General features: G+C 43.9%; 3 protein-coding genes across 3 annotated transcripts; all 3 read right to left on the bottom strand.

The window, feature by feature from the left end:
* Positions 1-1,800: 1,800 nt before the first annotated feature.
* LOC121864695 (trypsin-1-like) lies at positions 1,801-4,734 on the bottom strand. Its single transcript, XM_042363853.1, has 4 exons — positions 4,406-4,734; positions 2,561-2,781; positions 2,158-2,357; positions 1,801-1,971 (listed from the first exon to the last, which is right to left on the bottom strand). The coding sequence occupies exons 1-4, from the start codon at positions 4,630-4,632 to the stop codon at positions 1,801-1,803; spliced, it is 819 nt and encodes a 272-aa protein (XP_042219787.1). The 5' UTR covers positions 4,633-4,734.
* Positions 4,735-10,499: 5,765 nt separating this feature from the next.
* On the bottom strand, positions 10,500-16,446 carry LOC121864712 (glutamate receptor 1-like). The gene is made up of 11 exons (XM_042363869.1): positions 16,243-16,446; positions 15,786-15,907; positions 15,361-15,488; positions 15,060-15,181; positions 14,178-14,409; positions 13,739-13,884; positions 13,104-13,193; positions 12,926-12,992; positions 12,086-12,185; positions 11,311-11,551; positions 10,500-11,146 (listed from the first exon to the last, which is right to left on the bottom strand). Exons 3-11 carry the CDS (start codon positions 15,419-15,421, stop codon positions 11,123-11,125), a joined length of 1,083 nt encoding a protein of 360 aa, XP_042219803.1. The 5' UTR covers positions 15,422-15,488; positions 15,786-15,907; positions 16,243-16,446; the 3' UTR covers positions 10,500-11,122.
* Positions 15,782-22,923, bottom strand: LOC121864694. The gene is made up of 7 exons (XM_042363852.1): positions 22,881-22,923; positions 22,413-22,501; positions 21,754-22,061; positions 20,314-20,423; positions 18,643-18,812; positions 18,376-18,477; positions 15,782-15,907 (listed from the first exon to the last, which is right to left on the bottom strand). The coding sequence occupies exons 1-7, from the start codon at positions 22,921-22,923 to the stop codon at positions 15,782-15,784; spliced, it is 948 nt and encodes a 315-aa protein (XP_042219786.1).
* Positions 22,924-23,336: the final 413 nt, after the last annotated feature.

The raw sequence follows: 23,336 nt of genomic DNA, 5'->3' as shown, positions 1-23,336 counted from the left end.
AAAACAATTACTAACTAGTCACCAGCAGGAACCCTAAGTAACAAACTAACTTACCTCCGTCAGTAGAGGCCATCACCACCCTGACCACCATCAGTAGCAGAGCCGCCAACTGCGAGTTATATCCCACCATCTTGACGCACACACACTGAGGGTCGACCATTCTCTTCACCTTCCCACCTCAACTCGCTTCCTTACACGTCCTGGTTTCGAACCCATAGACTTTCGACTCCGGGAGCTTCATTAACCTACGACCCACGTGGATTAGCGAGTCCTTGGGTTCGTAGGATTCATTAAGGACACACCTGAATCAAGAACTCCTTCGATTAATAAGGAATCAATGTCCTTATTTATTTATTGTTGAAGTGTAAGACAAAGAATCATTTCAACAACCGATTTCAAAGATTCATGAGACGTGAATAACCAGAACCGCCAATTCCTTGGGAAATTCGTGAGACCTCGCAGCGCCATCTACCTCAAGACGGCTCAGAGCAGAATCACTTCACCAGACCCGAAACTCATGCGACCAAAACAACTATTTTCGCTCCATTTTCTGGTCTGACAAAACTGCCAAGGAAGCGTAGTTAATGCATAGCTAACGAGGCAAATAGGTTGTCATTTACTTACAGAGAGAGAACTTAGTACACCTGAATTATAAGATAGGTAAATAAAGTAGTAAAGTAATAAAACAAACATTACTGTAAGAACTGTTTTATCTATCTGTCTATCTATCTATCTATCTATCTGTCTGTCTATCTATCTATCTGTCTGTCTGTCTGTCTGCCTGCCTGTCTGTTTCCCCTACGCCAGATAAAATTATAACAATCAATCATTTCTCCCATTTCCGGGAAGGATATATAAAGACATCATTATTTACCGACAAAGTGGATGAAATAATGTAACTTCAGACAACAACAACAACAACAGTTGACCTTTGTGTTCAAGCTAACGCCATTATACGCCATTATTGAAGGTACTGTAGCGTATTAAGGCCACCTAGGCGTGAATTTGTTGGTAGGTGTAGAAGCTGTCACCAACACAACGTCAAGGTATAACCCAGGAAGACCGGACAACTCACCAACTGCACTGGCTAACCATTACCCCCGGAACACAATCAACAAATCGATTAATATCCAGGTTCCCAATTACTGCTGGGTAGACAGAGGCAAATGGCGTAATGGAATTTGCCTATATTGTAGATTTTTTTGGTGACCGTACATACATACATACATACATACATACATACATATATACATACACATGAACACGTACTATACATAAGCGAACGTAAATAGAGAATTAGGATAAAAAAATTCCACTTAGTTTACAGGTATATGTTTATTACAGGTATTTAGTGAGGATGTGGTGGTGACCCAGGGTGTGGTGGTGGTGACCCAGGGTGTGGTGGTGGTGACCCAGGGTGTGGTGGTGGTGACCCAGGGTGTGGTGGTGACCCAGGGTGTGGTGGTGGTGACCCAGGGTGTGGTGGTGGACCCAGGGTGTGGTGGTGACCCAGTGGAGTGGTGACCCAGGTATGGTGGTGGTGACCCAGGGTGTGGTGGTGGTGACCCAGGGTATGGTGGTGGTGACCCAGGGTGTGGTGGTGGTGACCCAGGGTGTGGCGGTGGTGACCCAGGTGTGTGGTAACCCAGGGTGTGGTGGTGGTGACCCAGGGTGTGGTGGTGGTGACCCAGGGTGTGGTGGTGGTGACCCAGGGTGTGGTGGTGACCCAGGGTGTGGTGGTGACCCAGGGTGTGGTGGTGGTGACCCAGGGTGTGGTGGTGACCCAGGGTGTGGTGTTAATTAGGGATAGAGAGTCATCACTTCAGTCAGCCATGGGAGGAAAGTGGTGATCTTGGTGTACACGCCCGGGGAAGCAGGCCGCCCACACCCACGCCCGAAACTCACCACGCCCACCACCGTCCAGGGCGCGTCAGGATGCTGCTGGTGAGTCAGGGGCCCGCCAGAGTCACCCTGAGGGGACAACACAGTGCTATACTTGAGCTGTGTATTGTGGGTTACAGCACTCTGTCTATCTATCTATCCATCTATCTATCTATCCATCTATCTAAATATCCATCTATCTATCTATCTATCTATCCATCTATCTATCTATCTATCTATCTATCTATCTATCTATCTATCTATCTATCTACTCACCTGGCAGGCGTCGACACCCCCCTTCAGGTGACCAGCACATATCATCTTCTCCTCCAGGTAGGTGATAGGGTAGGACTTCTTACAGGGCTGAGGGGGTAGGATGGGTATCTCGACCTCCTGTAGGACCTGACTGATGGATCCACTCTCCTTAGTGGCGCCCCAGCCGAGCACCTTAGCTACTGACCCTGCCACAGTGTATCCTGTGGGAGGGAACAGAATTCAACAGGTAAGGGGCAGGTGATATTAGTAATTGACTGGAGGTGATTTGGTGGTGAGGGGGGAAGGTGGTGAGGGGGTGAGGTGACGGAGAGTATTGCTTGTGTGAGGGAGGGACAATATTACCAGAGAGAGAGAGAGAGAGAGAGAGAGAGAGATAATATTACTCGTGAAGAAACAAGTTTACCCGGGTTAGGAAGACAAGCTGGTATGATTCTCAACTCGGGGTCAAATTGTTTAGTTAGAACCAGCACGCTTATGTCACTGTCGAACTTGGCGTGAGTACTGAAGTTGGCGTGGTAGAGGGCGTGGGTGACTCCTACGGTGCGGGTGCGGTTCTGATGGAGATTGTGGTTGCGGTGTTCTCCCACGGCCACCCACAACGGGAATCTCATTGTCTGGTTTTCTCTGTTTTTTTTTTTTGTGTAGAGGGAAACATGTATTAGTTCATGAATACATAGATAGACTGAAAAATAATACATACATACATAGATACATACAGACATATATACGTACATACACATTGAAAATTCTCTATACAGACACAGCTACGACCAACCAACCAAAACAAAGGCTAGTCTATTTTTTTTTACCAGAATAGGAGAAGGCTCTTGGAAACACGACGCCATCTTAGAATAGTTATTACTCTCTCTCTCTCTCTTACTCTCTCTTTCTGTCTTGGTAACTCTCTCTCTCTTACTCTCTCTCTGTTTTGATTACTCTCTCTATCTCTCTTGTCATTGATTTTTTCTTTATCTATTCATTTTACTTCTTTAAACACCATATTTTCTCTTCTCTAAATTATTTCTACTTCTTCTTAATCCTTTCTTTATCCTATTTTCTATACCCATTTTCCTTTGTATTTTATATATTTCTATTCGTATGTCATTTGTTTCCCCCATCTTTCTCGCCATCGTGTTCCCCTGTGGTGTGAGCTGGTAGGCAACCCAGAGAAAAATGCAAGTTTCCCCTTCATGCCTAGTGATTCGTTTTCTTTCACAGGCATGACTGATGTATTCTGCTGTGGTGTTTCCCCCCCCCCCTGTTTCCCTTCCACAACAACAACAACAACAACACACACACACACACACACATACACACCCTAGCCTAACATAAACCAGACTTACTCAGCGATACAGTGACTCACCCAGCGATACAGTAACTCACCCAGCGATATGACTCCTCAGCGATACAGTGACTCACCCAGCGATACAGTGACTCACCCAGCGATACAGTGACTCACCCAGCGATACAGTCCTCACCCAGCCATACAGTGACTCACCCGATACTGACAGCGATACAGTGACTCAGCCATACAGTACTCCCAGCGATGCAGTAACTCACCCAGCGATACAGTAACGATTTACAGCGATACAGTGACTTACTAGCGATACAGCAGTACAGTAACTCACCCAGCGATACAGTGACTTACTCAGCGATACAGTAACTCACAGCGATACAGTAACTCAATCAGCGATACAGTGACTCACTCAGCCATACAGTGACTCACCCAGCCATACAGTGACTCACTCAGCGATACAGTAACTCACCCAGCAATACAGTGACTTACTCAGCGATACAGTGACTCACTCAGCGATACAGTACAGTAACTCGCAGCGATACAGTACTCAGCGATACCCAGCGACTCACAGCGACTCATACAGTGACTCACTCAGCGATACAGTAACTCACCCAGCGATACAGTAACTCACCCAGCGATACAGTGACTTACTCAGCCATACAGTGACTCACTCATTGATACAGTGACTCACCCAGCGATACAGTGACTCACCCAGCCATACAGTGACTCACTCAGCGATACAGTAACTCACCCAGCGATACAGTGACTTACTCAGCCATACAGTGACTCACCCAGCGATACAGTGACTCACTCAGCGATACAGTGACTCACCCAGCGATACAGTGACTCACCCAGCGATACAGTGACTCACTCAGCGATACAGTAACTCACCCAGCGATACAGTGACTCATCCAGCGATACAGTGACTCATTCAGCGATACAGTGACTCACCCAGTGATACAGTGAGCAGCGGTGAGAACATGGCGGTGAGATACAAGGCTCCCGGCACAGAAGGGCACACCGTTACTGCTCAAGATCGACACTACCCATGGCCACACGCCCATACCAACCTCCGCGCCGCCCACGATACGCCCACTCACACCACAGAGAGTAGGAGATAGGAAGTTGGTGATGTTGGTGATTTTGGTTGCTGTGGTTGACACGGGAATAGCACCCATAGTTGTGGTGGTTGTATTGCTATGTAAATTACGTATAGTAGAAGTGTTGATGGTGGTAAGTGGTAGAGGGTTACTAGTAGTTGTGGTAGGAGTGGTGGTAGAGGTGGTAGGAGTGGTGGTAGTGGTGGTAGTTGTCCCTAGATAACTCCACCACCATTGGTAAAATCTCCGATATATTTCGTCACGGAGCTGTTGTACAGGTACTACTCGTGCTGCCAGGTGTTCACTAATTAAGTTCCCGATAGGTGTGTTTCTCTCATGGGCGGCTCTCCTACTGGTGTTGTCGTGGGTCGGGTATTCTTCATGGGCGGCTCTCCTACTGGTGTTGTCGTGGGTCGGGTATTCTTCATGGGCGGCTCTCCTACTGGTGTTGTCGTGGGTCGGGTATTCCTCGTGGGTAGCTTTCCTACTGGTGTTGTCGTGGGCGTGGGTCGGGTATTCTTCATGGGCGGCTCTCCTACTGGTGTTGTCGTGGGCGTGACTCAGGTGTTTCCCGGGCAAGGCGTTGACCCCCTGGCGGCAATAAAATAAGACATACATTAGCTTCAGGTTATGGTAAACAGGTAAGGGTTTCTTGTCGGGTTTCATTCCTTGCCGATGGCTGGCGAGAACAACAATAACAGCAACAACAAAGAATAGAAGAACAAAAAGAAGATAATAATTTAACCCCTTGAGTACGATGACTTAACCCCTTGAGTACGATAACTTAACCCCTTGAGTACGATAACTTAATCCCTTGAGTACGATAACTTAACCCTTTGAGTACGATATCTTAAAACTTCAGAAAAGTATAATATTGGCCAAATAACAACACCATATCAACATTAATATTTCAGAAACAAAAAAAAAATTATATTATCAACTTTGATCGAAAAGGAAACTGAATATATAGATAAAAATTTAACATAATTGGGAAAGGGTTTTAAGGTTAGCGATGAAAAATAGATAAATAAATAAAGGACTAACAAATACACATTAACAAAAATAAATAAATGTACTGTCCATAAAACAAAAACATTCACCGAGTTATTTTATCTGACATTTTGTTTTACTTGTTTATACATATATTAATATTTACAAACAACTATGGACTAAAAAACAAAAATTCCCTGCCACCATCGACCGGGAGGCAGAGAGGAGCTGAACCTGACCAGCAAATGGAAGTCCTGTGTAGTAGAGGGGGTGGTGGCAGGGGAAAACTAGCTAAGGTGGAGGGGGAAATTTTAACCTTGGCGGGGAAAAACTAGCTGAGGTGAGAGTGAATCCTGACTTAGTGCAAGGAAAACTATCTAAGATGGTGGGAAATTAAACCCTGTAGGGGGTAAACTATTAAGGTATATAAACGAGAAAGAATAAATAGGTTAAAACAACTGTTCCCCACTTCAGCACTACCACCACTACTACCATTACAACCACAATTGATGCAACCACAACCATTCCACTACCACACCACCACCTACCACCACCACCACCACCACCACCCACAACACCAGTCTAAAGAAATATCACCCAAATTGCCTCATAATACTACCTAACTACACTGCAAGAACCAATTTACATCTATCCTCTCAAATCCAGATGTCAAAAGTAAGAACTAAACTTTATTATCCTTCTGTGTAATTTGCATAACCAACTCACGTTCTAAAAGCCAATGACATGTTGAGTAAACTACCTAATGAATTATAACTGTGAGTGAGAGAGAGAGAGAGAGAGAGAGAGAGAGAGCTGTCAGGAACCACTCACCGATAAATACGGAAGGGACGGGCTCTTTTGTGTGGCTTCATTAGCCCTGTCCGTCTCACCTGAGGACAGAAAATAGACGACGTGAACATCTTCCTTTAATTATTCTGTCTAACTGTCCATAAGTATTACCTGAAACTCTGTCCAAAACACTGGTGGGATCCTACACGGGTCACTGGCCTCCTATACCCTCGGCATGGATACCTTTAGTTGAGATAAGAACATAAGAACATAAGAATGGAGGAAACTGCAGCAGGCCTATTGGCCCATACTGGGCAGTCCCGTTTACACCCAACCCCTATTGCTCATATAAGCATCCAAACTATGTTTGAAGCTATTCAGCGTATTTGCTCGTAACAAGGCTAATAAAGTACTTGGGTTCATACAAAGGAGTGTTAGTTACAAGACTAGCGAGGTCATCCTAAACTGTATTCAGTTCTTGTGAGACCACACCCTGGATTACGCAGTTCAGTTCTGACGGCTACAGAATGGATATAGAATCCTTGGAAAGAATTCAGAGGAGAATGACAAGACTAATCCCGGGCATTAGGAACCTTGAGTATAGAGACAGGTTAAAGCATCTTAATTTGCACTCCCTCGTGAGACGTAGAGCGAGGGGCGACCTGATAGAGGTGTATAAGTGGAAGACAGGGCTAAACAAAGGGGACATTACAAAGGTACTCAAATTATCCAACCAGGTGCGAACTCGTAACAATGGTTTTAAATTAGACAAATTTAGATTTAGGCGTGAAATAGGTAAACACTGGTTTGGAAACAGAGTAGTGGATGAATGGAACAAGTTACCAAATATCATCATTAACTCGAATATGCTGAATTGCTTCAAACATAGGTTGGATGCTCATATGAGCAATAGGGGTTGGGTGTAAACGGGACTGCCCAGTATGGGCCAATAGGCCCGCTGCAGTTTCCTTCATTCTTTTGTTCTTATGTTCTTATGTGTACTCTGTTTCCAAAGCAGTGTTTACCTATTTCACTCTAAATCTAAATTCTGTCTAATCTAAAACCATTGTTAATGAAGTTCGCTCCTGGTTGATAGTGTTTGAGTACCTTTGTAATGTCCCTTTGTTAAGCTCCTGATTTGTTTTATACACCTTCATCAGGTCGCCCTCGCCTCTACGCCTCGAAGGAGTGCAAATTCAAGATGCTTTAACCTGTCTCTATACTCAAGGTTCCTAATGCCCGGATTAGTCTTGTCATTCTCCTCTGAATTCTTCTAATGATTCTATATCCATTCTGTAATACGGCAGACCAGAACTGAACTGCGTAATCCAGGTGGTCTCACAAGCGCAAGATACAGTTTTAGGATGACCTCGCTTAGTCTTGTAATCAACACTCCTTTTGTATGAACCCAGCACTTTATTAGCCTTTGTTAGCCAGCAAAAACACATTGTTTGCTTGGCCATGTCTTACTTATCATTATTCCTAAATCTCTCTCGCAGTCTGATTTCTCTATGGCATCGTTGTTCATCTGGTATCTGGTTTCCCTGTTTACATCTCCTATACTGTAGTAATTTTACATTGTCCACGCTGAATTTTATCTGCCATTTTTCAGCCCATTCAAAAATTTGTTTAGATCTTCCTGTAGTTTTGCTGAGTCCTCGTCAGATTTAATAACACTTCCTATTTTAGTGTCATCAGCAAATTTACTTATGTTACTGTCTATGCCGATATCTATGTCGTTTATGTATATAATAAATAATAATGGTCCAATTACTGTGCCTTGGGGAACTCCAGTTGTGACGTTGCTCCAATGGGACTTAGTGCCGTTAATGCTCACTCGCTGTTTCCTGTCCTGTAACCATGCCCTAATCCATTTAAGGATGTTACCTTTGATGCCATGTGCTTCTACCTTTCTAATTAGTCTTTCGTGGGGGACGCTGTCGAAGGCTTTGCTAAAGTCGAGATATACCACATCATAATTGTGCCCCTCGTCCACCGATTCGAAAACTGATGAAAAGAATGTTAATAGATTAGTTACACAAGAACGTCCACTTGTGAAGCCATGCTGGGAATCATTGATCAATCTGTGCTTCTCCAGGTGATTTCGAATAGGGTTTGAAATGATTGCTTCCAGTAATTTGCCTACTATTGATGTTAGACTGATTGGGCGGTAGTTAGAGGATAGTGATCTATCCCCCTTCTTGAAAATCGGTATTACATTCGCTATCCTCCAAGATTCTGGTACTACACCTGTTTTTAAGGACATGTTAAACAACTTTGCTAAGGGCATACTAAGCTCTTCCTTACATTCCTTTAATACTCTGGCAAATATCTCATCGGGACCAGGCGACTTATTAGGCTTTAGTTTGTCTATTTGCTAACTAATATCGTTACTAGTCATTACTATCTCGCTTAATTTGTTTTCTTCACTATCTCTGAATAGAGTCGGTGCCTCGGGTATCATGTTTAAATTTTCGGTGGTGAAAACTGTTGAAAAATATTTATTCAAATTATTGCTCATTTCTCCGTCGTTATGAGTGAGTTCGCCGGTATCTGACCTTATTGGTCCAATCTTTTCTCGTGTTTTAGTTTGATACATTTGGTAGAATCCTTTGGGGTTTGTCTTCGCCTCCCTTGCTATCCTTACCTCATTATTCCTCTTGGCTTTCCTTATCTCGGTTTCAACCCATAAGGTAAACAATACCAGATTTAATATCCATGGATAACTTGGTTAACACACACACACACACACACACACATCCTTGCACTCAAAGGCAATTAATGTTAAACCCTTCTGACAAACATTTCCTGGGAAAATAAACAGAGTTGAAACCTGTTGTTAAATGTTGACGAGTATTTTGTTGAATTGAAAACTAGTTCCTTTTGACGACTCTGAATTAAACCTTTTTTCTCCACTAAAACCCAAAACTCATACTTTCTGAATGTTCTTTTACTAAAATTCACTAACTACACTAATTTGGTTTGAATTCAATATCTTTGTTTGGATCACCTGAAGATTCGTTCCACTCAGCTTAATTCACCTGAACATTAATCACCCTCACGCTACCTACGGGTTAGGTTAGATTAGATTAAGCTATAGGTTTGTTAGGGTTAGCGTTAGGGTGGTCAATCTTCAGGTGATTTAAACTAGGCCGGGAAATACTTACAGAACCGTGTTTTGTGGCAAGGGTTAGGTTAGGTTAGGTTAGGTAATCAGTACTCACTCACCTCCCCCTTCGGCTGTAGAGTCATCCCCAGCAGCGCCTCCTTCAGGGTGTTCTGTGTCTCGTAGAGTGACGGCTCTGTGTTTTGGAGCGTAATTTCTATGTACATCCAGTTCCTCTCCTGCAGGGTCTACAATAGGGATATCCAGAGCTCCTTCAGTGCCTCCTTCAGGAACTCTCAGGGATTCTCCTTCAACATATCCTGCAGGTGGTTTTAAACCTTCCCTGGGGATCCTTAAACCTCTTCCAGCCAGTCTTGGGCCTCCCCCAGTGATTCCTATGACTTCTGCAACACCTCCTTCAAATATACGTAACGCCTCCCTCCCTCCCGCTACAGATAGAAGGACTAGCACCAGCGCCACTGACCTGACCACCATGGTGAGACATACTGCTTGACCTCACCTGACCTCTCTCTCCTCCTTACCTGACACCACCTGCAGGGCTATTTCTGGATCGTACCTGTTGGGTCAAGGAGGGAGGGAGGAAGGGAGGGAGGAAGGGAGGGAGGGAGGTGTGAGGTTCTTTGTTGGAGGAGGGAAAGCAAATATGGACACGTAGAGAAGAAGGAACAAAATGAGAAAGTACATACATGCATACATACATACATACATACATACATACATACGTATATACACACCTTCCACCCACATTACTTTCTAATCAGACTTTCCATAAAAAAATCACTACAGTACTGAAAAATTGCTTATAAAGCATCAAAGGAATATTACCTCATTCATGGGAGGTATTTTCCATATATTTAAGTCGGTAAAATATATATATATATATTTTACTGCTCTCTTTTAAGTTTACCTAAATAAGACTCTAAGGTAAATTAGGGACCTTAATTTTTACCTATTCTTAACTGTATTTTGATGAAGATTAATTATTACATTAAATAAAAAACAAAAATAATCTTATGTGGTCAATAACATACAAAAATAATTAAGGTGAAAAAAGTTTAATTTTGTTATACATTTTAAGAAAGCCTTGAGCTATTACGATACAATTTGTATTTTCAGTTTTAAAATTCACAGTAATTAATTTCCTTCATTTTGCCTCTTAAGTGAACGTATCTAGTTAAGGTAGAGTCTCGGTGTTAATTTTGTCGTCTAACTGGTGCTAAGTGAACGTATCTAGTTAAGGTAGCGTCTCTGTGTTAATTTTGTCTCCTAACTGGTGCTAAGTGAAGGTATACAGTTAAGATAGAGTCTCAGTATAATTCGGTGGCCATTTTAGAGTAAGTTAACCATTTACAGGCGTTCTGCCATCTCCAGGAACGGGGAAAAGCTTAATTTACGAAGCTTTAAGAATACTATCGCCGAAAACTAAGCTATTACGGGATAAATGGTGCTGTGGTATCCAATCTTGTGCAATTTGATCACAATTACACACATTTTTAGACCATCGCTGAGGGTTATTGTGTAGTAAAGTCATATCAGCGTCATCTGGTGAGCAAATTGTGCGAAATATAACGAAAAGTAATTATTATTATTATTGTTATTGTCTTTGTTATTGTTAAATATTTCAAATTAGTTTCTGAAGATGTGTCGCTGGATCACAAAGCATTAACGTGACGGAGATGACTTGGGCTGAAAAGTAAAGAAAAAATTAATATATAAAATTAGTCTTGTGAATCATTTAACTCCTATCAAAGTATATTATATAAGACAATAATTATAATATATATTAGGTGTATATTATCTCTCTCTCTCTCTCTCTCTCTCTCTCTCTCTCTCTCTCTCTCTCTACATACCCTGTAGGAGGAGTGAGACCCATTCACCACCTGCTCCATCAGAAGAGTAAGTAGTGCCAGTGCCAAGCCCATGACGTAGACGAAGAAGGACCCTTGCAGGTGAGTCAAGGTGATGGCTCTTGGTCCTCTGCCTCTCTTGGCCCGCCCTAGTCCACCGGCCGAGGAAGCCCCTTGGCCCAGCTTAAGAATCTCGTCCGTCTTCCACTTGTCCACTAAGCCGGCCTCCACTATGCGCTCCAGCCTGTAGAGTGGACCTGGGATTAGCAGTAAGTGGATAGAGAGGAGGACTAGTACCATAGGATAGGTTGTAGGGTAGAGATGAGGTTACGGAGAGATGTAATTTGGATAGATGGGTGCATTTATGCTGATATATCTATCCTTGTCTAAATTGAAAGAGGTGAGGATAGATGTGGATAGGTAAATCCTCTAAAAATCATTAAACCTGTTCTAGTGAATCTTGGCAGTCACTTGGGAATTCCACTCCCAAGATTATCCAAAAGGCAGTAAGTATTTTACACCTTATCTTGTTCTTAAGCTCTCCGCCATCATGCACCGTACGATAATGTCGGTGATGGTGCCAGCCAGTTGGTCACTACCAGACGCACGACCAGAGTCATTCGGAGGGGGCGGCGTGTAGGTTAGATACCAATGATGGGATTTTCAACTCGGTTTCCATACAAAAATAAATCCGTGATTGCAATGCATACCAAAAACAATGGAGTGTACTGGCTAAAGAAAGAGAGAGAGAGAGAGAGAGAGAGAGAGAGATACGTACACTCGATCAAAGACGTCCCTGTAGAAGGCTCCTTTACTACACACTATCCCGTAACTTTGTGGGAAAAAGCTTTGTCGACCAATGAAGAACTTCTCTCGACCTGGAGACCAGAGGAGAACGGCTATAACAACAATAATAATAATAATAATAACAATAACAATAACATACACCCTGTTTTGCTTAGTATGGACACAACCTTTATTCTCCCCAAACTACCGTATGCATCACCAGCCTGGTCGTCTTCTCTCAACTCCACCCAACAACGTCGGCTACAGAAGGTACAGAAAAGGGCCTGCAGAATCATGCTCGGCGCAGAATACTCCGGCTACATCAACGCTCTCTCCACCCTGGAAATGCCATCCCTCAGTGACCTCCACCACCAAGCACTGGCAAGGTTTGGCAGTGAACTACTGCACCACCCTCGTCATCGCCACCTCCTGCCACGGGCAGCCCCCCGCCCACCTCGCGCAGTTCGCCACTACAACAAAATCCAACCCATAAGAGCCATCACCGATAAATATAAGAACAGCACCATCCCATCTATTGTTAAAATAATAAACAACTCCTGATTTATGTACGGTACAGCCCTGTAAATGTATTCAACGCATATCATTATGTCTAAATCAAATGTAAATCTGTATATTTTCAGCCACCGGCTGCAACTCTATTAATAAACCGTTTATTATTATTATTATTATTATTATTATTATTATTATTATTATTAAACAAGCAGATTCCAAAGTACAATGAACTGAATGGCGAGAGATTGAGTTTAAAAGAATGATAGTGACTTGCTAATGGCTTTAAAAGATGATAGTGACAAGAGCTTAAAGACCCTACCTTGAATCATCATCTGTATCTCGGAGCTCAGGCGGGCGTCGATGTAGGCAGCCTTCCCCAGCAGCACCTGTCGGAGGGAGAGACTCAGCTTACCACAAGGAGGGCATCCGCGTGTATTTATTCTTGAAACCAATTTTTTACACTTACGGAGGCCACACCATTGGGGATAGCCACTTACCGAGGCCACACCATTGGGAGGGGCGTCCACGTAGTTCTTGTCGCTAGTAATGAGTCGGCCAATGTAGTGGTAGATACCTGACGTGGCCACCTGGGGGAGATGATCACTAATTAGAGGCGATGTGTGTGTGTGTGTGTGTGTGTGTGTGCAAGGCAAGAATCATCTATATCAAAGCCACACAGCATGACCCCTTCACAGCCACACAGCATGACCCCTTCACAGCCACACAGCATGACCCCTTCACAGCCACACAGCATGACCCCTTCACAACCACACAGCATGACCCCTTCACAGCCACACAGCATGACCCCTTCACAACCACACAGCAACCCCACACAGCATGACCCCTTCACAGCCACACAGCATGATCCACAGCCACACAGCATGCCCCTTCACAGCCACACAGCATGACAGCCACATGACCTTCACATTCATGACCCTCTTCACAGCCACACAGCATGACCCCTTCACAGCCACACAGCATGACCCCTTCACAGCCACACAGCATGACCCCTTCACAACCACACAGCATGACCCCTTCACAGCCACACAGCATGACCCCTTCACAACCACACAGCATGACCCCTTCACAGCCACACAGCATGACCCCTTCACAGCCACACAGCAACACTCACCTTAAACATATAGTCAATGCTGCTCTCTTTAATCACCACAGGATAAAAACCGTGTCTGGTGGCTTCCAGTACATCGCTTAGGGTGTCGATCGGCTTTTCAAACGCAGGGATCGCCAGCACTGCCGTTAGCGTTCCCGAGTACAGTGCTGAGAGAAGAAGGGGGGAGGGGGGAGGGAACAGGTGTGATGGTAAAGTCTATTAAGAGGTAATATAAAAGGATTGATTTTTTAATATGTCTGTATGTTTGTTTGAGGATATGTTCATATATATATTGTAAGGATATTACTATCTATCTATCTATCTATCTATCTATCTATCTATCTATCTATCTAGCTATCTATCTATCTATCTTTTCATTAATCGATCAATCTGTTTATCGATACATACATACATACATACATACATACATACATACATACATACATACATACATACTCACCGTACACATAGTAGCAGTAAAGGTACCATGCCACCAGGACGCACCTCAAGGGCCACTGTACCGTCGGGAGTCTATTGCCCTGTACCACCAAGTTACGGTACATGTTGAAGGTCACCTCCTGCAGAGACAACACCGCGTCCTCTTCCTCCTCTTGGTACTGGCCAATGAGGAATCCAATCAGGAAGAGAACTATGCTAATCCCAATCACACTTAGAGCAATGCTTAACCACACCTGAGGAGAGATAAGGTATTGATTGGTTATGGGTTCACAGGTAAAATTAGACCCCAATTTGTCGTATATCCTGGAACCTTTAGGGCCCCGAGCTGACTTAATCTAGTCTTTAGGATTAGTGTCTACATGTATTGGGCCCTAATCCTTACAGAGCCGCAGTATAAAGGGGTTCCAATGCAAATGGAGTTCAATTATAGTGGGTTCCAATCGTAAGGAACACCAATCTCAAGGGGATCCAATCTTAAAGGGAATACAATACTAATAGTTTGGGGCCCAATAGGATTGAGGTCTATTAGATCTTGGGCCTATTAGATCTTGGGCCTATTTGACTAAACCTTGACCTAGTGACCTGCCATGAATTATCTGAATGGTGAAGTGTAAAATTCTTGACCTGGTGACTTGGTTATATACCTGGGTAGTAGTAACCTAGTGCCCTACCTGTGTGTTGATGGGTGAAAGTCATGATCCTAGTAACCTAGTGATCTACCTGTGTGTTGATGGGTGAAAGTCATGACCCTAATGACGTGGTGACCTAGTGATCTACCTATGTGGTGATGGGTGAAAGTCTCGACTCTAGTGACCTGGTGACCTAGTGATCTACCTATGTGGTGATGGGTGAAAGTCATAAACCTAGTGACCTGGCTCTTTACCTCTGTGGTGAATGGTGAGAGCACAGCGAAGGCCCGACTCTTCTCTTCTGGTGCCCGTGAGATACATGCTGATGACTCCATGAAGTAAGGCCTGGTGAAGTCGACTACAGTCTTCCTCGCAGCTGTCACCAAGATAATTCACCAACATGATTCACCAATATTTAAAGGGATTCGTTAATTTTCAAGCCTTTACCCTTAACATTAGCTAACCAACTCCTAAGTGAATCCAGGCAGTCCCTAACCTAACCTAACCTAACGAGACCTGTATTAGTGACCAGCAGTAGTGATGATGGTGACTTACCTGTAATAGTGATCTCATCAATGGCCAGGTGAGCCTCTTGCCGAGCCACTACACCTATCATCCCCGTCACTGTACCGTCAGGCTGTGAGCCACCCCACTGCCCGTCCTCCTGTACCACCACACGGTACCTGTCAAAACGGTACACCGGGCCATTACATAGGTGCCTCATTATAACGGTACTTCATTATAACGGTACTTTATTATAATGAGGCCCCAATCTAACCTAACCTACCCATTAGTGCTAGGGCCCAATAAGACGAGAACCTATTAAAATTGGGGCCCTTTAAGACTGGGGCCCATTAAGATTGGGGCCTATTAAAACTGGGTCCATTAAGACTGGGGCCCTTTAAGACTGGGGCCATTAAAACTGGGGCCCTTTAAGACTGAAGACCAGCTGACATTCCGACTGTCAGTTTTGTACTCACGTAAAGTTGAGTTTCTGACTGAGGGTGTTGAGAATACTGACATCAATCCCCGAGTCTGACACAGTTGTCCCGTCGTCAGCCTCCGTCAGCCCAAACCACGGCCAGTTGTCCACCGCCGCCACCTACATGAGTAACTACGACTTTACGACTTATTATTATTATCATTGTTGGTGGGATTTATAAAGCATATATACTGTAAACTACGTAACCTGTCAGTTATATACCCCGTGAAATAATTACCCCCATAAAATAAATACCTGATAAAATTAGTACCTCGTGAAATAAGTAAAATAAGTACCCCATATAATACATACCCCATAAGATACGTACTCCCCCCATAAAATACGTACCCTCATAAAATACGTACCCTCATAAAATACGTACCCGCATAAAATACGTACCCGCATAAGAGAAGTGAGGATCTGGTTGAAGCATAAAGACAGACAGACACACTTACCCTCAACTGTCTGCCACGGAAGTCAGTGTGCAGGTTGTGGTGATGGTGGTAGAGAGACTGCTGAAGGTGTAGTGGCAGATGAACCTCCTCCTCCTCCTCCAGGTGGTTCCTCTCCTTCACCTGGCTCGTCCACCAGCTGCCCAAACACTCAAATCTGTGTACGATATATCGGGTCTGTTATGTGTGTGGGTGTGTGTGTGTGTGTGTGTGTATTGGCACTCCATCAATTTGAATATATATCACCAACACTCTCGATTGTTCTCCCATTTTCTACTGTCACATCTCTCTCTCTCTCTCTCTCTCTCTCTCTCTCTCTCTCTCTCTCTCTCTCTCTCTCTCTCTCTCTCTCTCTCCTTCTCTCTCACACTGTCAAAATATCTTTCCGTCTCTAACACGCTGTTAAAATATATCTCCCCTCTCCTTCATAGCGAGAGAATATTTTTCACATTCTCTTCTACAACTAAAGTGTTCGTTATATAAGCCAGGCTGTTGATGCTCTTAAAGTTTTGTTCTTATATATCAAAGTTTGAAGAATTTTATCGCCTTTATTGCCTGAATTTTATCTCTGTTTAACATCGGGTTTTTTAGTAGTTTTATATATTTTTTTCATATTTTTGTAGTGTTTCTAATTCTCTCGTTTATCTGTTTTCTGTCCGTATAACTTTCTCTCTCAGGTTGAAATTTTAAACTTTTTGCAATTGCGTTTTATCTCCTGTTGTGTGGATGTTGATTATTGCAACATTAACACAATTTCTTAAGCGCTTTGTATGGTGTAAAGTCGTGTCCTGATTGGTCAAATGATTCAATAATGGCAAATGTGCAAGAACGTGAATCTACTTGTCTCTTAACATCACCATATACTTACCATAGGCCTATACAAGGACCTGGATAGGCCTATTTTTTCTAAGTTGGTATTTTATGTTAGAGAACAGACTAACACTGTGTAGGACTCTCTAAATCACCTAACCTAACTTAACCTAACCTCAAAAGTTTAAAACCTCCTGCCTTATATATCATCAGCTTTTGGCCAGAGGACGACACTTTCCTGAGGAGACGTAGCAACCAAGACGTAGCAACCAAGACGTAGCAACCAAGACGTAGCAACCAAGACGTAACAACGACGTAACAAAGAAAGACGTAACAACGACGTAACAAAGAAAGACATAACAACGACGTAACAAAGAAAGACATAACAACGACGTAACAAAGAAAGACATAACAACGACGCAACAAAGAAAGACGTAACAACGACACTCTTCTAATCTTCCTTCTGTGCTGGTAATCTATTCAAAAGATAATATATATATATGGTAAGTAATTAACTGATATCACCTGTGTTGACATACCTGACCTTGTTGTCGTGTTGTAGGAAGGTGATGAGCAAGGTGAGAGTCCCAGCTGAACCAGGTCTTACCACCAACACCTGTGGGACCATTAATATTTTCACCTCTTACACCTGAATATCCATTACACACCCACACACCCACACACACACACACACACACACACACACACACACACACACACATACACACACACATACATTTCGTCAACTAAGGTAAGCTTTCGTTCGCTCAGTTTCTTCAATTTTGTGTCAATATGAGATTATTGTTCTTTATGTTTTAAGAAGAAACTAATTAGGGAGATAGTTTCAGTCAGTGTTGAAGCCAAGTTTGCGTTCTTTCCACAGTATGGCGACTTCTTGGAGGATATGGGTAGGTATTTGTGGATATTTCTGTGTGGATAAATTTTATACGTACTTAATATATATCATATGTGGATAGAATATATATGTGGGTGACCGTTTGGTGTGTGGACTAGATTGGGGTACTGTACTGGGGCCCATTAGGACAGAGGCTAACCAATTAAAACTGAGACGCATTAAAACTGGGGCCCATTAAGACAGGAAATCATTTGGACTAGGAACCATAAACACTGGGGCCTATTAGAATGAGGCCCATTAAATCTAGACACCATCAGGACTAGAACCTTTCATAATGGGACATATTTAGACTAGAACCCCTTAATACTGGGAAAAATTAAGACTAAGAACCGCTAGAAATGACACCCATTAGAGCTGGGGCCTAATAGGACTGGGGCCCACCAGACCACTCGTTCCTCACAGTGCCAGACCTCAGTGTGTTCCCTGAGGGTGTGAGCCAAGGAGGCGGTGTAGTCCTGTAGAGTCACCACCACCCACATCGTCTTGCCAGCCTCCAAGGCATCCTCTCTCATCTGTCGCAAGAGACCCACACACATACACCTGTTTTAACACCTGTCTCGTAACTCTTGATGAACACCTGTATCGTCACATCTAGTCTATACTCTACATCGTATATTAAGGAAATTTCTCATAAAAAATAAACATTAACAAAGCAGAATTTCTCATCAGACACGCACCATGTGGAAGATCTCCAGCACATGTTGCTGCGCGCACAGAAGGAGGAAAATCACGCGGTGTGGAGGAACCCCCTGAAGCCACTGCCTGACGGAGGGAGCGTCACACCTGAGCACCATTACCTGGGCCGTCACATGAAGGGGCCTTGGGTTCACCACCTGCGTCATGACGTCTAGACAGCGGGAGAATTTGAGGAGTGTTGGTAAAAGGTGGTGGTGAGGAGGAGAAGGAGGGGGGGGGGAGGTCTTAAGTATCTCCCTGATGAAGAAAGCGTCACACATGAGTTACGGAGCACCACGGGCTTACCATCTCCCTCATGGCGCCTGCAGGAGAGTGCCTCCCTCCCTCCCTACCTACCTACCTACCTACCTACCTACCTACCTACCTACCTACCTACCTTTAAAGTGCGTTCCATAAGCCCGTCGGCACAAAAGAAAACAATATAGCCGGCACTACACATACGACGTCCTTCACATCCCATATAAACTCAGTTACCCCTTCACACTTGGGTCGACTAGGGGTGCTCCGGGCGTGAACTAGATTAACGACCCTCGGGACAGGAGGCGAAAGGTTTATCCACTTGGCACTTTATCCCGAGGACCAAAACAACATTATTTTGTCTTAGTCGTTGTTGATGCCTATGGAGGGTGATGCAGACGTTATCCTTTGTGTGAATATAATGGCCCTCTTCCATTACACCTGTATAATGGCCCTCTTCCATTACACCTGTATAATGGCCCTCTCACATTACACCTGTTTAATGGCCCTCTCCCATTACACCTGTTTAATGGCCCTCTTCCATTACACCTGTATAATGGCCCTCTCACATTACACCTGTTTAATGGCCCTCTCCCATTACGCCTGTTTAATGGCCCTCTCCCATTACGCCTGTTTAATGGCCCCCTCCCATTACACCTGTTTAATGGTCCTCTCCGTTGATACCTGTTTAATGGTCCTCTCCGTTGATACCTGTTTAATGACCCTCTCCCATTACACCTGTTTAATGGCCCTCTCCCATTACACCTGTTTAATGGCCCTCTCCCATTACACCTGTATAATGGCCTCTTACATTACACCTGTTTAATGGTCCTCTCCCATTACACCTGTATAATGGCTCTCACATTACACCTGTTTAATGGCCCCTTCCATTACACCTATATAAATGGCCCTCTCCATTACACCTGTTTAATGGTCCTCTCCCATTACACCTGTATAATGGCCCTCACATTACACCTGTTTAATGGCCTCTTCCATTACACCTGTAATGGCCTCTCCCATTACACCTGTTTAATGGTCCTCTCCCATTACACCTGTTTAATGGCCCTCCGTTGATACCTGTTTGGCCCTCTCCATTACACCTGTTTAATGGTCCTCTCCCATTACACCTGTTTAATGGCCCTCTCCGTTGATACCTGTTTAATGGCCCTCTCCCATTACACCTGTTTAATGGCCCTCTCCCATTACACCTGTTTAATGGCCTTCTCCGTTGATACCTGTTTAATGACCCTCTCCCATTACACCTGTTTAATGGCCCTCTCCCATTACACCTGTTTAATGGCCCTCTCCCTTTACACCTGTTTAATGGCCCCCTCCCATTACATCTGTTTAATGGCCCTCTCCTGTGACACCTGTTTAATGACCCTCTCCCACGACACCTGTTTAAGTTAAGTTACCTGAGAAAAGGTCATCGTAGGCAAGTACCAGTTGACCCTCGGGAGGCTGCTGGTTAAGGTAGGTCAGCAGGGAGGTCAGCAGGCCGGGAGAGATGAGGTCAACGCTCACACTGTCCGAGGTCACACACAGGAGGGATGGAAGGTCATGAGAGAGTAAATTACAGGATGAAGAACAAGATTAAAGTATAGATTACCTGTTTAATCTCTCTCTCTCTCTCTCTCTCTCTCTCTCTCTCTTTCTCGAATTAATCAGTTTCACATCAAACGGACCCTCGTGATAACCGAATTTCCTCTTCATATTACCCGTTAAATAGAAGTTTCTCATTAACTATTAGATTACTAAGTTAGTGCATTGAGTTAAGGTTCAGTGATGCTATTTACGATGTTGTCTTCTTAAGGAATTAGTTTAAGTCAGCTATTTGAGTTTGTTATTGCATCTCTAATACACTGAGGCGTTTATTTGACGGAGAGTACAGTGGAGAGTGCAGTCCGTTAAGGTACAGAACAGGGACTACAGAACTTCCTATTTATATTAATATAGAGTAGATAAAACAAAACAAAAAATATTCTATTACGTTTCCGTCTCAAATTTATATTTTTCGAGTATTTTGGACTTTGATTTCACTCAAGAACCTTCCATCTGACTCAAGCAAGTATTCTTGGTGTCACACGATACTCCTGCGCATGTTCAGTGCCTTGAATTTGGTTAGTAGCAAGATGGCTTCTCTCTCTGCACAGGTGTTTTTGCTCGTCTTGGCAAACCATTCATCGTGTATTTGAAAACGAAGTCGTTGCTATTGTCAATTTCAATGCTCATGGTATTCTGCCGGCCTCTGTGAAGTGCTACAGGCGTTCATACGTTAAATATAAAACGATTGTGAACGAATAACATGACTTGGGTGGTTCGTGTCAGCCATAAGAAGAAACATTACCAACAATATTTCACTCCGTACATGTCCCAAGCTGAATACAACGATCACGAGACTACACTCCACCACTTCCTCCTACAAGTAACAATCAATTTATGCTCCAGCGTCTGCTCATTAAGGTATGTTTCTCACACAACCTCAAGTTAGGAAATTTCTTTAGGTTTCGTTTCGTCAGGGTTTTTGGGGAGGGTGCGTTTTGACCCCACATTTTTCCTCTACTTCAAAACCCTGTACCTTTAAAAAACAATAAATTATACTAGAAAACCCAAATGATGTTAGTTAGTACTGTCGTAATTTCCGTTTTCGATCTTTTCCGAATCTTGACTGCACAATCCAATCTATCGAGGTCCATTTTAGATGTGAACCCTCCATATAGCGGACTGTTTGTTAATAGAGGTTTTACGGACTGTTCGTTATATAGAGGTTTTACTGTAACAAGGAAAACTTAAACCATTGAGTGTCGCAGTAAACAAAATGAAAGGAAAATAATATAAAGAGGCTATTACTTCACCCGTGAGCTTCTGAAGGTGGTGATGAATTGTTCCTCTCCAGGTTATGAGATGATGTTACCAGAGGGTGGAGGTGCGTGTGTAAGACAACTTGGTGGGTTAGTCTTCCCCCTCCTCTTCTTCCTCCTTCTCCTCCGTCTCCTCCTCTTCTTCTTCCTCCTGCTGCTCCGTCTTCTTCTCCTCCTCCTCCTCTTCTTCCTCCTGGTGATGGAAGGTAGAGGTGCTTGGGACCAGAGGAACAGGAGTCATCACCACCTAAGTCTTGCCTCTCGTGGACTCCCTGCTCGAGGTCTTGTTCCCCAGGTCGTCCCTATGATAAGGTGTTTGAAGGCTGACTATTGACTGGATCTTATACGAGGTTACATTAATCTCAAGCAGTTCAGTATATATTAGTATGATATATATTAGTCTATGGCGTAGGGTAGTGTTGGTGTGATGGTGGTGGTGTGATGGTGGTGGTGTGATGGTGGTGGTGTGATGGTGTTGGAGTAGGTGTGATTGGTGTGATGGTGGTGGTGTGATGGTGGTGGTGTGATGGTGGTGGTGTGATGGTGTTGGAGTAGGTGTGATGGTGTTGGAGTAGGTGTGATGGTGTTGATGTGGTGGTGTTAGTCTGGTGATAATAAGTGCTGGGGGTAGAGGTGTTAATTAAATCACTCACAGGTAAGGAGGGTGTAGGAAGGAACGTGTAGCGACCATCAGCAGTGTGGTTGGTGGTAGTGATGGAGGAGGCGGCTGGTGAACGCACACCTAGAATCAACATGAAACACGTAAAGTCACCCCCAAAAAAGTCCTGTCGTCTTTTATCCTGAACCATGAACCCCGAGATTCAGACTCTTGAATCCGGAGCGTTTATGGACAGAATAAATTATCATTGTCTACTGCTTCGGGCTCACGAATCTGAATCTCGGGGTTCATGGTTCAGGATGAGAGACGACAGGACTTTTTTGGGTGACTGTACATGGATAAGAATATTACACACACCCGCGCGCGCACACACACACACACACACACACACTCACTAAACAAATTTTACTCAACAAATTAATCTATGCTAACTTTATCCCATGACACTATCTGAAGTCACCACTCATCCCAGCCGAGTTTGTTTACATTGGAGTCTTCTCACCTGACCACCAGAGGGCCGCCACCAGTAGCTTCACGACTAGCATAATTCTCTTGCTCCTGAACGTTTCCCGTAGATCTGTAATAATAATAATAATAATACCCCAGCGACATATCCTGGTTAAGTACATTAATTAGTCCTCTTGTTAATTAAGCTTAATACCTCCGAGTCTGTGTGTTTCAATTAATGTAACAGTGTCTGATGTAGAGGGTCTTGGGGGGGGGGGGTTATAAGCCTTATACCCCGCCTGCCCTGTTCCTTACCCCTCTTGCCCAGTTCCTCACCCCTAATACTCCTCCTGCCTCGTCCCTCATCCTTAATATCCCCCTGACCCATCCCTCACCCCTAGTACCCCTAGCTCTTACCCTGCTCCTCACCCCTAATCCACCCCCTGCCCCGCCCCTCACCCTTTACAGCCATCCCACCCTCACCCCCTCTTTGCTATTCTATCCACATGAA

Source organism: Homarus americanus, unplaced genomic scaffold, assembly GCF_018991925.1.
Source record: "Homarus americanus isolate GMGI-L3 unplaced genomic scaffold, GMGI_Hamer_2.0 scaffold57965, whole genome shotgun sequence".
NCBI classification, from domain to species: Eukaryota; Metazoa; Arthropoda; class Malacostraca; order Decapoda; family Nephropidae; genus Homarus; species Homarus americanus.
The sequence above is the reverse complement of the archived record's forward strand: the minus strand, read 5'-3'. Positions and strand labels throughout refer to the sequence as shown.

Bases quoted from the DNA above. Each gene is read 5' to 3' on its own strand.
- LOC121864694 (XM_042363852.1), bottom strand. From the start codon at position 22,923: ATGCTAGTCGTGAAGCTACTGGTGGCGGCCCTCTGGTGGTCAG. The intron at 22,502-22,880 runs GTGAGAAGACTC...TGTTGATTCTAG, and splicing joins GGCGGCCCTCTGGTGGTCAG to GTGTGCGTTCACCAGCCGCC. The intron at 18,813-20,313 runs GTAACTTAACTT...CCCGCTGTCTAG, and splicing joins CTACGATGACCTTTTCTCAG to ACGTCATGACGCAGGTGGTG.
- LOC121864712 (XM_042363869.1), bottom strand. From the start codon at position 15,421: ATGATAGGTGTAGTGGCTCGGCAAGAGGCTCACCTGGCCATTGATGAG. The intron at 15,182-15,360 runs GTAAGTCACCAT...TCTTGGTGACAG, and splicing joins TGATGAGATCACTATTACAG to CTGCGAGGAAGACTGTAGTC. The intron at 13,194-13,738 runs GTGAGTGTTGCT...CATCTCCCCCAG, and splicing joins GCATTGACTATATGTTTAAG to GTGGCCACGTCAGGTATCTA.
- LOC121864695 (XM_042363853.1), bottom strand. From the start codon at position 4,632: ATGGGTGCTATTCCCGTGTCAACCACAGCAACCAAAATCACCAACATC. The intron at 2,782-4,405 runs GTGAGTCACTGT...AAAAAAAAACAG, and splicing joins GCTGCTCACTGTATCACTGG to AGAAAACCAGACAATGAGAT. The intron at 2,358-2,560 runs GTAAACTTGTTT...TCCCTCCCACAG, and splicing joins AGCTTGTCTTCCTAACCCGG to GATACACTGTGGCAGGGTCA.